The sequence below is a fragment of the Aplysia californica genome, unplaced genomic scaffold, assembly GCF_000002075.1.
Source record: "Aplysia californica isolate F4 #8 unplaced genomic scaffold, AplCal3.0 scaffold00304, whole genome shotgun sequence".
Taxonomy (NCBI): domain Eukaryota; kingdom Metazoa; phylum Mollusca; class Gastropoda; order Aplysiida; family Aplysiidae; genus Aplysia; species Aplysia californica.
The window spans coordinates 636969-653853 of record NW_004797574.1 but is presented as its reverse complement, the minus strand read 5'-3'; the positions used below and the strand labels follow the sequence as shown (position 1 = coordinate 653853).

Genomic DNA, 16885 nt, shown 5'->3' with positions numbered 1-16885 from the left:
CACAATTAGGTCATATTTTTATATTATAAGTCCTGAAGATTAGGTGTTACAAGGAGTAACTAGTAACAAACACAAAAAGGAGGAGCAAATCACACCAGAGCACCTGCCAACCATCCACGCACATGTCTGAATGTGGAGAAAGGTAAAGTGTCTGAGAAGAAAAAAAAACCAAAAAAAAAAAACCCATCAGGTAACAGGAGCAGGAGGAACGCAGTACCCTGGGACCTTGGAGAAAAAAAAAGCAAAGAAAACTGTATAGTTTCTGGGTTTTCATAGTTTTATTAGAAAAGAAAAAAACACTTCTGTATTTTCCCCCTATGGCACATCTGGAGGCTCTTCATCAGAGTCAAACTCAGCATTCTCATCTTTGATCCATTTTCCATCCCAGTCTCGTTTCCAACCAGAGCTGCAGAAAAATACAACAGGGAGTTGTCACCAGGTGTAAACTCTTGAGATGAAGAGAAAAACCAGATTAAATACCTTTTCAACAAAACTTACAATTACAGCATTGACACTAGTCACAAAATGGGCAACTCAAGAAAAGCATTTTCAGTCCTAAGACCCGATTAAAAATTTATTTTTAAAAATGTTGATGGTGAGCTTGATAAAAATACAAGACAAGATATTAAATGATTTATTTACCATTAAAGCTTCCCGGGAAGCTGAGAATGTTTCGGAGTGTTCTATGGTCTGCTGGGGTAATAATATAGTGTAAAGCGCATAGAGCCTGCTGCTGAGCGGGGATATGCGCTATACAAATGCTATCTATTATTATTAATTCATTAATATATACCTGTATACAAGAGGATTCTTATTATATAAGAATAGTAGGCAGTGTCAAACCAATTAAGCACACAATACACAGATGTTTCACTTTCACGATTCCTTTTCAACACGATCATCAACATCAATAGATTTAAAAATGGTCTTTCTGAGACCCTTTATCAAGTTTGCACTGAACCTTACAATACACTGACTCCATTTTACAATTTAATAAATGAATAGCAGGTTGCATCCTTACATTATTTAGAATGGATAGGCCTACAATGGCTACTGCATTTATGTTTTTATGGAGGTTCAGGGCTAGAAAAGATTTACTAATAACTGCAATGTAAATGTAAGGTAAGTCAAGGCGGACTTGAGAACAGTAGCATCGAATCCAACCTTCAATACCACAATGGTATTGGTATGCCTGCATGAGCATCAGATGATCCTGGTATATCTAAAGCTCAACTGTGTGTAGCATGATGATAAGCTTTGTGAAGACTTTGACATAACAAAACTAATATCGTAGTAAAGTGCAGGCGAACCAGCTGTAACGGACGGCCACCAGTACAAATGACCACTTCCCACTCACACTTTAACGGAAGTAACTACTGTAATGGTACAATGGTCGGAAAATGAATCACTGTAAAGGATTTATTGTTGCAGATAGCTGCACACAGCTTTTGGAGTGATTAAGTCGATTCTCTTGGGTTTTTAAAAAAGTGTTTTACGCCGCTTGCAACTGCATAAGGTCATATGAGCGCGCGGGACACACCTAACATTTTCAGTTGGTAGGAAATTTAGAATTTTGACCAGGTGGCGGCTGAAGCCTACTTTTATCGATTTTGGACCACCTAGGTATCTTTAATGTGCGCAACTTGCACACGGGACCTCAGAGATTTTTCGCCCTTGTCCGAGAAGGCTAGGTGTAGATCTTTCCTACCAGAAGATCAGGGGTGTGGCTGAAAGACAGCAGTAAGAAGGAGCCAAGGAAAAGCAATGGAAAGGCTGCAAAAAGAGTCAGGAGCCCAGAGGAGGGGGCAAAGGAGGTTAGGGGTGGGGACAGAAAGTGGCGATGAAAGCAGACGATAGAATATGGCTAGAGAGCAGGAAAGGAGGCGAAAGGAGACAATATTTTAGAGAAAAAAAAATGTTTCCGTTGCTACCCGGATTTGAATCCGGGACCTTTGAATGAGACCTCTAGGCCACGAGAGCCCCCCTGAATCTCTTTATGAACCTGTGCAACCATCCTGTGTTGGATATACGAAGAGGTCAAGTTTCTATATTCTATTCGATTTAGTCTTGCTTTTGTCATCAGAATGGGCCTACTAGAGATAAGAGACATGGTATGGGCTTGCTGGAACTAGTAGAACCACTGAAACAATGCCAGTTTGTTCTCAAATTTGACAAGATGCACTCCCTTTAAGTTTAACCCAAAATCTTCAAGAACAGCACTGTCCATGTAACAACAGTAACATTCATAGATAACATACCGGTGTCTGGTGTAGCAGTTAGACACTTCGCCAACGGATGCGGGAGACCAAAGTTTGATATCAAAATCTTTATCGAGTTTCTGAGGTTTTTCTACCAGGACTACGATGTCGTATCTGTCTCAGCATGTGCTGGCCTTGACAGGCACTACAGGCAGGATCCAAGCCTGCACCCCAGTAAATGGCCTATTACAAATAATTGTCTCAATGGAGGCATAACAATACCTACATAACTAACTCACTTGCGACTGGGCCCTTTCACCAGTCACAAGCGTTGAAGACTGGCGTTTTTGGGGGTATTTCAATAAATCACCACAACTCTCAGAATTACCCTATTGTAATCATTTTTTGACACAGCAAAGTAACATTCAAGCTTAATCTAATACAAAAATACTAAAGTTGTGTAAGTCTAATACTTTAATTTGTATGAATTTTTTAAAATTGGCATGAATTTGATTTTCCGAAAAATTTCCAGAGACGTGACAAGTAGAATGAAATTCACTGCAACAACAAAAATAAAAGTTCAAAGTGTTCTGGTTTGATTTGTATACATGTGCGAGTGTTTGGTAAAAATATAAAAGCTGGTCTGTGCATTGATTCAGACCCATACACTGAATTACATGAGACAGATGTACGGCACGACGTTGTGATTTCGTTGCGCGAAAAACAACACCGGTACTAGTGCTAGATCTAGCCCTAGAACTACGACTCGGGCTGTGTTCGGGTACATATCCAGGATCCTAACTATTAGACACATCATATTCTGAGACACTAGAACTAGTAAAACGCACAGAAGTATAGAAAACGGCGAAATTATGTGATTCTTGTTCATGCGATTTCTTCGACCGTTACTACGACGCGACTGTCGGATTACTATCAGCTGTATAGAAAAAAACAAAGCGCGAGTTCCGGTCTGTTCAACCCCAGTTGGGGTCACTGTCCTTCACCTTCAATAACTTAAAAACTACCGGCCCCAGAGATACGAAACGAAGTCTAAGTAGCTCAGGCTTGGCCAAACAAGGGTACGAGGCGGGTCTCGCGATCCGTGCGTGATTTGTAGAGTGAAAAAAAAATTCCAAAGTTGGTCACGCAGGGCTTGTGAGACCCGTCGCGAGCGTCGCGTCGGGGGTCACGCAACTGTTGTGTGACCCGTCTGAAGTGAGTTAAAGATAAATTTAAAGATAACCTACCCCTGTAGCAGCCTGTATTTCTCTACCAATTCCCTGTTAGCTGGCGGTTGAGGGCCACTCCCACTCCCTGGGTTGTGACTGCCTTGTGCCTGTAACCGTGCTGAGGTGGACGTGGTTGATGCTTTGCCATTCAAGTTTGAGTCTCCACGCTGACCCTGACCAGTGGTGCCAACACGAGTAGTCTCTGCAGGTGATTGTACTGACCAAGAGGTCAAGTCTGACGTGCCTGAAGCGTTAGGTGTGGATGTGAACTGCTCCAACGGAATTGTCGCATAGTTCTGCGCTTGATACAGCGTGGCACTGACTGACGAACAAGACAACATAGTCAGACGATTTTGAGCCATCAGAGGTTCCGAGTGATATGGGGCTACAGGTGAGTTGAAGTTTGAGTCGGAGTAGCCCGATGCATATTGATTGACAGGACACATACTGCTTTGTGGGGGCAGAGTACCCGTTGAGCTTTCGCCCAGACGGTGATGACCAGACCGAGACTTACTTCGGCCACTCATTGACTGATACGGAGTCACCCTCACAGGGTCTGATATTTTTTGTTTGAAAATATTCTTTAGCTGTTTGTCATGCTGCACGGGTCCTTCTGCCTGCTGCTGGCACAAATCCCTCCACGTTGATGTGTCTCTTGTCTGTCTGTCCGCCATTCTGTGAGATATACACGACTGTTGTGTGTCGGATACATCCAACTCTGATAGGTCGACTCGTGGCTTTCTTTCTCCGTGTTTGACATACTTCTTTCGAACTCGTGGATCATAAGGTGCAGATTTGGAGAAACCACCACCAGTGGAAGCAGCCTGGAAGGATGAAAATTCAAAGATGAGACTAAATAGTACTGTTTTGTTTGGGGGAATTAATAAAAGGCAGCTCACATAGGCATGAGTCTGCTGATATTTGTGGAATCTGATGTTGGTTGACAAAAGGCACACAATACATCAGTTGCCATAAAGTATGCATTGGCAGAAACTTTTACCCATCAACACATTATGGTCATCTAATGTAAGGAAAAGTATAACAGATAGAAACAACAGTGAAACAAAGAGTAAAGAAACATATCACTTGATGAATTCACACAAAGTAAAGGAAACACCTCAGTACATGTAGGCCTATACCTGAACCAGAAAGACACTGACAGAGATGCCAACCAGTACAATTTTACGTATTTTAGTACGATTTTTGGCCGAAAATACGCGAATGCGACTTTTCATGAAAAAATATGCATCCTGGAATGCGAAAAAATACGAGATTCAGCTTGGGCGGGTAAACCTAATTATCTCAAGTCCCATCTTTTGTCAAAATAGTATCAGCATCGCAGAACTGGAGTATTTGAAAATCAAGTCCGATGTGGTCAGTAAGTTAAATTTTGCCGGTCGCGATCGTATATTCGTTCAGCTTTTCCCCGTCCGGAGAGTACGTTTCACTTTCACGCGAATAGGCAGCTATGGCGGCAGGCGGAAGCGTATGTGACACCGAGGCTCGATCGGGAAAATCAAGATCTACTTTCGCTTTCGTTACCACGGAGAAGTTTGCCAGCATTTGTCTGATAACGCAACATTTGTGGCATGCAGGTTGTACAGTATAAACGCAATGTCACCGTGCAAATTAAATGTAAGAAATACTCGGACTCGTCGCTGTGCTGTCACTTGAGGGGAAAAAAAAGAAAAGAAAATACAAGCGTCGTCCGATTTTTAGATTGTCAGGCTCGCCGTCGTGACCGGTCACTGAACCTGCGCGCGTTCGCATCATAAATAACGGCATCGGGTGAGCAAAGACCGTCTTTGGTGGGAGTAACGGCGCTGCGAAGTATATGACTACGGCATAGAGGAGGAGATTATTGATTTTTGGGGGGTTTAAGATACTATTGGAGGGGGGGGGGGGGGGTGTTAAGGCAACACCAGAGGACAAAAACTTGGAAGCACATTTCAGAACTTTGATTAGTTTTGTGCAAAGTGAGCGTTGGTACAGGCCGTGTGCGGAATCGGGACCCCTCATACTTTGCAAGTCTGTGTTATTGAAATACAGTGTGCGCGTTTCATTGGATGGGTGATAGTAAATTATACCGACAGTGTATGTTGTAGCTTTCTGTTCAAGACTGGCAGATTTTCAGTGTCACTGCATCTTGCCCTACCACAGTTGTTACAACTCTCACGGTGCATGGGTCTACTTGAGCCATTCAAGTTATTGCTTTTCTCTGAGTTTGAGCAATAATTTGATTCTGTCAGTTCATAATATGAATCATGACACCCTGACTGGTTCTTGATAGTCGAAGTTCTTGTTCTAGGCCCTTCCGAACTCTCAAAGCAGGATTTATTTTTTATATAATAATGAGAGGAAAATAGACTGAAATACTTAAGTCAAACAAGACCCCAGTACGACATTGAACACTGACATGTTGTTGAATGGATACATGTATATTGTACGCGTGTGTGCTCCCTTTTTCGAGCTGGTGAGCTAGTAATTTATTTTCAAGAAATATTGCTGGACACCCTGAACATTTTACTATTACTGGTTAGTCGGTCGGTCGTGGGGAATACACATTTACCCCTGAAAATACACATTTTCATGTTTCCCAATACTCATTTCGGTTTTCTGTGGTTGGCATCTCTGCACTGAGGGGATGAGGCCCTGAGGTCAGAGTCAGAAGGACACCAAGAACAACACAACACAGAAAGACAGAGGTAGATTTCAAGAAAATGGGCAAAACATTGACACAGTGATGCACAGGGGACTGATCTCTTCCTTTGGAGTAGAATTGTTGACTGCCTTTTTTTTTCATACGGAGATATACAGCAAAAGAGAACATCTTGAAAAGTAAAAGTAAATTTTTCCTTACGTACAGTGGGACACTTGAATAGACATAAAGGCCACATAATTCTCACAGGCACAATTCATGGCAAATAAGGCAGGGGTAGACCCAGAACAACCTACTTGGAGAGCCTAAACAGATGGGCAGATGGGCGATAGGGGAAAGATCAAATCGATCAGGATCATGCATGTTTTTTTAGAGCGTCCGAACAAATGAATAATGAAGAACTATGATCGCAGATCTGGCACTTGATGATAATGACACAGTTTACGAATATAAAGCTTAAGTTTCTTAAGAAGGTGAAACGTAACAGAAAAAGCTCATCTTCAGCTGTACCATTTTGATAGAAGTGGTGCCATCTTTGAGGTACTGCTCATGTTTCCTCGCAGCAATCAGGTGTTTTAATTCTTTCTTCTTTGCCTCATGGACTTCTTGACCTGCAGAGCAACAAGGAAAAAACAGTCACAAAATGAAGAACGGTCTGAATAAAGATGCCAGCATGTAAGCTATTTTTATAATTTTGCCAATACTTGTCCCAAACAACCGATACCATTTTTTGTATGAATAGTTCTGTGTACAGCCACTAACTATCAAGATCCCTGTAACAAACCCCATAACCCTTTGAACTCTTACAGACATTATACGTACCCGTAATGACAATTTGGATTATCTAGGAGGAGGGCTACTTTCTGCCTGTCAAGGCCAACCTGTGCTGAGAGGATACAATGTGCCTGCAGACAGGTAGAGATGATTTGAAAACCCCCCCCCCCAAAAACCGAACTCAAACTCACAGTGGTCTTAAGTGCTGAAGATTAGAGGTATTACAAGAGAGTAACAAACAAAAAAGAAGGAAAAGAGACAAGGATGATGGATGTCATAGGAAAGAAGAAGCAAACCACACCTAAGCATCCGCCAACCACACACTCACGTCTTCTGTGAGCAACAACGCAGAGCTCAATTATTACACCACAGACACCAGTCCAGCTGCAGCAGTGACAAAAAATATGTATAAAATATTGCTGAACAACTATAATTAAAAGCCTGAAGGACTTGACATCCGAGTGCTGTCTGGATTTAAATGTCGATGATATCAAGAAAGAATAAGTGGAAGTTTGGCGGGTGCTCAGGTGTGGTTTGCTACCCCTTTCCTATCAAACGTCTATTGTCCTTATCTCTCCTCTTTTGTGTCTGTTGCTCTCTTGTAACACCTCTAATCTTTGGTACTTTTAAGTGACCTTATTGTTTTGCAAATGCTGTAAAACTTTTACTAATTAAAGTTAAAAAGAGATTGACACAAAGCAAACAATTTTTTATAGAGTAAATAGAGGCTGTTTTTTTTTAATCTTCCAAAAAATGGCAAACTAGATAGCTGAAAGAGATGTTGAAAAGTTAAATGCTTCTGAACATGTCATCACTGTTCCATACTTACATTGTAGATGTTTTTTCCCTTTGCGGTGAACTCCCAGCATGCAAACGGTATCAAAGATGGGACGACTTGGGCAGACCATGCAGGTAAACCTAAGAAATGATGTGGTGTAAGAATACTTGGTTATTAGAGTAAACACAAATACATGTACAAAATAACAATGACAGCCATTTGGTGAATGGAAAAAGTGAGATAGACAAACATAATAATAGTGGGGGGGGGGGGGGGGAGAGAGAAAGGACCTATATATATAATATCTACCAGCTGCCCCCTCCAACAATCCTCTGAACAAAATACACATGGACCAAATTTATAAGTTGACACAGATCAATCTAGATAGTAAAACAAAACAAGCAAAACAAGTCAGCAATTGCACAACAATGTATGTCAGAATGATATACACTGTATGATCAAGTATGTGATGGCTTGTGAAAACCAGGGATAGGTCACACTGATCAAAATTCAATTAAAACCAGGCAAAAAATAATCAATTTCTGGCCACAAAAAAACAAAACAAAAACCATGAATTTGAAAAGTACTAAATTCTTATTATTTGGGATACTAGACACAAACAAAAAGATGGATATATCATAACCCCCCCCCCCCCCAAAAAAAAAAATCCACCAAAACCCCCCCCCACTTTTTCAGAGTGAGAATCAAACTCAGCTTTTTTTTCCTTGTTTTTTTTCGTAAGAGTTTTAAAGCACTGGCAACACAATAAGGTCATATAAGTGCCGAAGATTAGAGGTGTTACAAGAGAGTAACAAACACAAAAAAGAAGGAGGAGAAATCAGGATGATAGATGCTTGATAGGAAAGAAGGAGCAAACCAGACCAGAGCACCCGCCAACCACCCACTAACTTCTTTTGCCAGTAAAGTGAAGAGGAGCCTCACAAAAGCAACCAGTCTCAGATTTCACATAACAAGCAAAGCTGACATTGATACTAATAATAGGAATAAGATACTGAATAAGGTCGAGATGGGCAATCTTTAATCATGTGTTATCAAAATCATCTACGGTACAAGCACTGATATGATATTGATATTTCATGCATGGAAGATAGTACATGAGCACGTCCAATGACAGACCATCCAGTTTTTCTCTTTCTTCTGTTCCTGTCCCATGCCCCATCCCCTCTCCCTAGCCCCAGTAGGTATCGGTATGTAGGTGACCCAGGGTCAAAAAGTGGCCTGATCCGCAATACTGCGAAAGACAAACACCCCCCCCCCCCCCCCCCCAATTAGGCTATCTGACATAGAAACCTGGAAATCATTTAAGAATACACATATCAAGAGATATTTTGCAATGGCATTTTTCAATTTATAGAGGTTAACACATATTTTGGGTGTCATATAATTATGAGGTGTTTGTAGGTCTATATTTGATTGCCTTTTGAGACAGCAGAGAGGAAGCTTATTTTAAAGTGTTGAGTAGTTAAGTCTGAGAATGTATTTGCCTCACATTTAATTATAGCAATAGAAGAAGGTTAAAAAGTACAGTAATCATCACTTCAGATTGAAAACTAGCCCATGTCTTCTAAAATAAGGTATTAAATAATTACAATCCTTGACACATGTGTCGTAGTGCACAACAGGATCAGAAACATTTTGTGACAACTTAACAAAATAAGCGTAACACTGATAAATTCTTGTGAACCTACAAGTTTTTAAAATGATAAATTTATTCATCAAAAGAGAGTTCATTACTAAGCTGTTCGTTGCTTTTGTTAAAGCATTAACTTTTTAAGTAAAGGTTTTGTAGTACAGTCAAACCTGTGTAAGACGGCCACCCATTGTCAAGAAGAAAAGTGGCCGTATAAGACAGGTGGCCGTCTTAGGCAGGACTGATCAAGAAGAAGAAAACAAATTATTCCTATCAGAGGTCCCAATCGAAAGTAGCCGCATTGTTTTTGTTGTTGTTGGTGGTGGTGGTTTGTATTTTGTTTGTAATTTTTATTTTGTTGCTGATTTCGCAAAAGGGTGACAATAAAACGAAATGTATTAGACAAGGAAGACCGAGTGCGAAGTAAAAACAAACTCCTGGGTCGCCACCACTCGGAGAACAAGTGACGTTTCTGTCACAAGTTCATGTTGACGTTCTTTGTTACTTTGTAACAGACTGGGTAAACAGTGACCACTCATCTCGCTTACGATTTGTGTTTAAGTTCTGGGTGGGGCATATGGGTTATGAGGGATCACACGCTTACCTCACCAGCAGCTGAAAATTGGTAGCTATTGGTCAACAGTAGGAGGGGCCTACGCAACATGATCGGTTGGAGAGACTACCTAACAACAGCGACAGGGGATTGAATTATGACGGCTTGCCCACAACGCCAGGGGCCAAAGCACAATTAATGACTAAACGAAATGGAGTCACTAAGGTGGCCGTCTTAGACGGGTGTTATTGCTTAGTGTGATAGGGGTTGTGTGTTGAAATAAGGTGGCCGCGGCCGCGTTGGACAGGTGCCCGTTTTACACAGTTAAATTATATAGAAAAAACGCAAGGGGGGAAACGGAAAGTGGCCATTTGTACAGGTGGCCGTCTTATAGAGGTGGCCGTCAGGGCAGGTTTGACTGTACTTTGTTGACAGTAAGGGAACACAGCAAGTCTCCTGGCAGCACTCAGAAATCAATGGTTGATGGATTGGCTGGCTCGCACTGTTCCTGTGAAATGATTTGACTAGACAGTGTGGGACAAACCTTGAAATTCAATTTTACCATTCTGAAACACATACCTTCCATTGCACAAGAGTTTTGCCTCATCCTCAGGGATGTCCTCTGAAAATAGATCCTTGATCCTTCGTTTCTATCAAAATATGAAAACAAATGTGCAAAAATAATTTAAAATGACTGAAAAAGCACAAAAATTTAGCATCAATATCAAAACTCCACCACTTAAGCTTAATTATAAATCTCAAGAATACATAATATTTAGGCAATTTTGTACAAACAGAATTATTAGCAAAAATCTTGCACTGTTACAAGTTACCGTATACAGGCAAAAAGAGACCCCTTTTTATAACAAATCTCCCTTGTCACTAAAAAACTCAAACAAATTCACCAGCATAAGATTGCGCTGCGCGTCTTAACAGTAGTATAATTGCGGGGCAATCAGAAGATTGCGTTAATATTTTATATTTTCTAAATAAGCCCCCCCCCAATTCACAATTCACTTCTATCTTTATTCTTTTACTTTTACTCACATTAAGGAACATTCACACATATGTTCAAAAGTGTAAAAATGTGAAAATTAAAATTAAAAAACGTTTGAAACTGAAGAGCTAACAAGAATGATACAAGGCCAGGCATCAAACTCAAAGTTTACAAAGTACATGTGATTTATTTTATATTAAAAAAAAATAAAAAAATTCACTTCCATCTTTATTCTTTTTTTACTCACATCAAGGAACATTCATGTATATTTTCAAAAGCATTAAAATAAAAAAATTAAAATTAAAATATAAAACTGAAGAGCTCACGAGAATGATATAATTATACGATAGTTAAAATGCGCAGCGCAATCTTAAGATTGCCGCCCAATCATACGATCGTTAAAACATGCAGCGCATAAGATTGCGCCAATCGGTACATTGCACAGAACATATATAAATAGTAGACTCTCTGTCCTGGCCATGCTTTTCTCTCTCTCTCTCACCCTCCCTAAGAATTGCGGATGCAAATCACCATCCCTTCGAAGTGGGACAAATTTTAAAATTGTATCATGAGTTTGAGGAAGAATTTAGGATTTATACTACTGTAACCTACAAAGTATGTTTTCAGAAAAAAATCCTCCAAATCAGTCACCGCCTAGAATGAGAAAATCAAAGACGAGTCGAAACACTACCCAAAGGAGTGGCAGTACTTCAACCTGTTCTTGATTTATAAATACAATGGAAGCTACGACAGCATGAGCAGAGACACATCAAAGACACTGCATTAAGTCTTGATTTTATAGTTTCCTGGTGGTATATTTTATTTGTAACATCAATTTAGAGGGTTGAAAACATATTATTATATAGCTTGACATTTTCATTCAAGGCTAGATCTTGAGTCCACCTTAGTAAGGCTTACGCCTTACTTTCAGAAACCCCTCTCACTCTGGCTAAGTGGCGGTTCGAACGATTGCTGGCATTGGCCAGACCTAGAATCTAGGCCTACTCAAGCCTACTGAGACAAACATGCACATTTTTTTAAACTTTAAAAAAAAAAAAAGTGTGTGCAAATAGGCCTGCAACTTACTGCTGAGGGTTAGATTCTAGACTGACAGTCCAAGAAGCTAGAAAGGCAAGTGCCCCCCCTCCCCCTCTCTCTCTTACAAAAACAACAACACACAGTGCAGCATATGAAGCAGCAAGTACAGAATTTCGGGATGGAGGCTACGGGTTTCGCAGGGGAAAGTTGAAAGCACTCTCGGCACCCATCGCAAATCCGGTATTTTTGACACCTTAATCGGAATGGCGGTAGAACAGGTCCAAAATCGGAAACTAGATCTAGATCTACCGAAAAAAATTGTATTTTAGCTAATAGGCCTAGACCCCTGTGGTAAGAGCGGGCATAATATAGCTAGGCACGTTTTCACGACTTGTCGAAGACATCGCCAAGCTTTTTTTCCACAACAGGTCATGAAAAAGCGCAAAGATTTTATTTCCATGACATGTCATGAAAATACCGGCTGCCTTTTATCAAATAACGGTGGTTGAGTACCAGCCATTTCGTCACACCGGTGCAGTCAAAACGTCACAGTCATCTCGTCACATCTCAAATCCACAAGGTTGAATGGAGACCGTCATTTTGTCACACACTTGCTAACATCAAACACGCATTGTCATGGCAAAGGTAAATCACGATTTTTTTGTTGGGGGGGGGGGGTTTGGGTGGTGTGCGTGTGAGAGTTGCCATGCCTACCTGAACAGCTACACCGTTCATAACTGGGTGAGTTTTGTTGACTTGTTTTTATAGGTGGGAGGGGGGGCGGTTTTAGGCTTAAATAACTTAAAAACAAGAGGGCATGGCCCAACAATTATGAGCTTGATTTGGTGATTTAGAACAAAGACTTTTGGCACTGATCCTCCAAAACTCTACTAGCATACAATCTTGGAGAGACAAGCAAAGTCATTTTGCCACACATAAAACAGGTGTGACGAGATGACAGTGAGATGAAATGACCGTTTTCCCGGTGGTGCAAGCGATATCACATTAACAAAAGCCTTGTTAGTGGAGCCTTCGGCCAGTAATCATTCTCCTCCCCCAAGAATTTGGAACACTTAAATTCAAATCTTCATAAGTGAGCCTCTCTCTGGCAGGGATTAAAAAAGGAATTACAGTCGAACCTGCCTTAATGGAAACCGGTGTAAAACGGAAACCTGTCTTGACGGAATCTCTCCTCCCCCCCCCCCCCCCCTTGATATATTCCTCTTTAATTACCTGTATGAAACGGAAACCTGTCCAACGCGGAAACGGAAACAAAAATCCGCTCCCTTCTGGGGGTTTTACCTGTTTACCTGTTTAAGAAGGAAAATGCTTTGCCCGCTCAGTCCTGATTTAAAACAAAACTAACAAGTTTGGTTCCGTCGGCTCTAAACTAACGTCCTGCCGCCGGGTGAGGAAGGGGGGTAGGGGTGCAATTCGTGTGTCGGATGGGCGGCCTGCACACGTGTGACTGTGTCGGGTAGGGGGCACCAGCGGTCCGGGCGTTGAACGCAGATACAAACGCGTCACAGTCTTTTTTTCCCCTCAGCGATTGATCATTATTATATGAGCTAGTATTGACGTTGATCTACGTAATGAATTGAGCGCTCGTCTATGGAATCAAAAGTTGCCGTGAGCTAGGCTTTACACAGCAACACAACTTTTTGGCAAACAATCGAGATGACACAGGCGTGATTTGAACGAATTGTCTTTTTTTTTTCCACAACTCATAATATGCAGGCATTTCAGGCACTACTTGTTACAAGCTCTTTACACATTATGTGCTCAGTGCGGGTAATAATCTTCACAGAACCTCATGTTTGCTATAACGAACACTCGGATTCAGCGAGGTTTTAGGTCAGGCCCGGCGACCTCGTTGAATCCGTGCTCCACTGTATTGAAACCTGAATTGTGCAGATGAATCTGACATCTTTAAAAATAAAAAGCATATTGATGTATAGAATCTAGGCCTACCCTACACACGATTGTTAACACTTTGAGCCCTTGCCACCGGTGGTGCATAAAACTGCCTGTATGCCTTGCCACTGGTGAGTGTGACCCCATTCCCAATTTGGCCAGCCTGAGACAGAACGCGTGCGGAAAACATTACCAGCATCAAATTCAGAAAGATCTTCAAACAAATCTATGATGTCTGAATTTGATACTGGTAATAATGACAATGACTACACTGAGTGGGATATGGAATGTGATTCTGACGATCATATTAATGTTAGTATTATATCATTCAGGACCTCAGGCAGAGGGGCATTGTTGTAGCCTCATGTGGTCAGGGCTCAAAGATATAATTTTGTTTGCAATCTCAGGTTTTGGCCTTATACTGATCGAAAGCACAGCTTTATAGCTCTTTAACCATATCTGGACGGTGGCAGTGTCCGGTAGTCAAGGTTTGTAACCATGGTTGGACAGTACCACTGTCCGATGAGAAGATTATATTGCTGTAATATGGTATGGGTCGAATATATAAAAAGGTATGATAGCTAACAAGCCTTTAGTTTTAGTTTGACCCGAAAGTCAAAGATAATTTTCTTTTTTTTAATAGTAGAGGGTTTTACGGTACGGTGCTCGCAACTGCATAAGGTCATACAGTGGAACTCGGATTTAACGAGCTCGGATTCAACAAGAACTCAGATTCAACCAGATGAGATAGATTCCCCGTTTTTCTTCTTCTTTAAAACCAATAAAAATAACCCGGATTCAACGAGCACTTAAATCAGCAAGCTCGGATTCAACGAGGTCGCTTTCAGGGTGAACAGCCCCCGCAGACGTGGCTTCACTCATTTTTCTCCCAGAACGAACGTTATCTATTCCCGGAAACCGTCCATTGCAACTGCATCGTGAACCCTTATTCACTTAGCCGATTGCATGCGACCAACCAGCGGCCTTTTTTCATACCACCACATGCGTTGTTGGCATGCGCACGAGTCTACTCTGACATGTGTCGGGGTCAGATGGGCCGCCTGCTCACGTGTGGTTGTGTGTGTGTGTCGGGGAGGGGGGGGGGCGCACTAGCGGTCCGGGCGTTGAACATCGCAGATAGATACAAACACATCACTGTCTTTTTTCCCCTCCGCAACTGATCATTATTACACAATGATAAGCCAGTCTTGACGTAGATCTTCGTAATGAATTGTGCGCTGGTCTATGAAATCAAAAGTTGCCCTTATGCTAGGCTCTTCACAGCAACACAACTTTGAGGTAAACAATCGAGATGACACAGGAGTGCATTTGAACGAATCAGTCTTTTTTTTCACACAGTTCATAATATGCAGGCATTTCAGGCACTACTTGTGACTTCTCTTTATACATGATTACTTTCTCAGTGCCTGTAATTATCTACACAAAACCTCATGTTTGCTATAACGAACACTCGGTTTCAACAAGATTTTAGGTCAGGCCCGGCGACCTCGTTGAATCCGAGTCCACTGTATAAGCGCCAATGGGTGGGTGTCAACAGAGAAGTCTTTACAGGGAATCAGACTCACCTCTCTAGCTTCAACAGCACAAGGTCTGCTTCGACTATCAAGGCACCCAAAAATAGCAGGTCACAAGGGAGTGACAAACATACAAAGAAGTAGAGGAAAATGACAATAGTAAGGATCAGGAAAGAAAAAGCAGCAGTTCCCTGTTGTAGATCAGGCACAGTTATGAGCGTGACATGAGTCAGCCCATTTACAATTCTACTATGTTTGAACGAGATATGTCCCCCCTTTGGGAATGGCCTAAAGACACCTCAGTCAGTGGCAACTGCTCCGGGGGGTCAAAGATGAATTCTATGTCTGGGTAATACTTTAATGATCACTTCGAAACGAAACAAACGGTTATGGTAAGATTGAAGAATACCGGACCAGCGGACTGACTTTGCCTATGTCTCAACCTTAGAAATTCATAATTTTCCCGTTTTTAATATCTCTCAATGGAGAATCTTGGACCGGTAGATCTATTCATTAAATTTTGGTCAGGGGGGAGACCCCCCTGAACCCCCCCTCCCACCTCCACCCGCCCCACCTACCCCTCTTTCTCGCACAATAATGTACGAGTGGTCCGGTATTCTTCAAGGCCACCTCTATTCTCACCCGGAGTGAGAATAGTGCAGGCGAGTCTTGTGGCTATTCTCACCCGCTGCGCGTTCACCAAATTTTGCGTTCACCCTAAACCACAGAATTCTACACTGTGATAACAGAAAAATTGTAGAATTCTGTGCCGTGAACAAACGTTCCATTACAACTGTAGCCTACTAAAAGCGTACAATTTTGTCTGTGGGCAGTGGAGAGAGAGAGAGAAAGAGAGAGAGGAGTAGCGCGAGAATTTCCGGGAAAAACAAAATGGCGACCCGCGTAGTTCGGCTCGATTCGAAAAGTTAAATAGCCGTAGCATCTTCGTAGACAACCAAAATAATTTACTTTTGTGTTTTAACATCATTTTTTAACTTTGTTTTGGTCAATTTGATCGTCCACACCGATAGACAGTATTCAGAAAGAGACAGAGAGAGAGAAGAGGGGAGGAGTTGATGTTGCAAGAACTTCCGGGCGGGTGAGAATAGCCACTTTCTGATTCAATAGCCTTCTTCTTCTATTTCTAACCCTAGATTAGATCTAGAAACAAAAGTCAAGTTATTTTCAGAATATCGCAGGCCATAGAAAAAGAAACAAACATTAACAAAAAAAGACAGTTTTCGGGGACTGACTGGAGTTTCTACTTTCGTTTTCAATTTCGGTCCGGGTCACACGCGACTCTGATTCTGAATGGAAGTAGAACTTCAGTGGATCTGCAGGAAACAAATCATTCATTGGGAGATACAAAAAACAACAACATACTCTTAAGGTATCCAAAAGGTGCGTGTCATTTCCCTCTCTTTTGAAAGACATGGCAAACGAATGATCTAGATTTCTAGATCTAGCGGTTTGGCAGAACCTGAGTAGCCTAGGCTAGCTAGTGAATGAAATGTTTACAATTACAATGGAAGATCGACTGGAATTCTCATAGTGTAACG

At 41.6% G+C, this 16885-nt stretch overlaps 1 protein-coding gene across 2 annotated transcripts; it reads right to left on the bottom strand.

Annotated features, from left to right (window-relative positions):
• Window positions 1–259: 259 nt before the first annotated feature.
• LOC101858419 (sodium channel modifier 1) lies at window positions 260–16841 on the bottom strand. 2 transcript variants are annotated; one of them, XM_005101924.3, is made up of 6 exons: window positions 16710–16841; window positions 10422–10492; window positions 7690–7778; window positions 6597–6697; window positions 3446–4251; window positions 260–406 (listed from the first exon to the last, which is right to left on the bottom strand). In XM_005101924.3, exons 1-6 carry the CDS (start codon window positions 16758–16760, stop codon window positions 316–318), a joined length of 1209 nt encoding a protein of 402 aa, XP_005101981.1. In that variant the 5' UTR covers window positions 16761–16841; the 3' UTR covers window positions 260–315. The 2 variants fall into 2 exon arrangements, with proteins under 2 accessions (XP_005101981.1, XP_035826563.1); XM_035970670.1 differs by lacking the exon at window positions 16710–16841 and adding an exon at window positions 8776–8890.
• Between the last annotated feature and the right edge of the window lie 44 nt (window positions 16842–16885).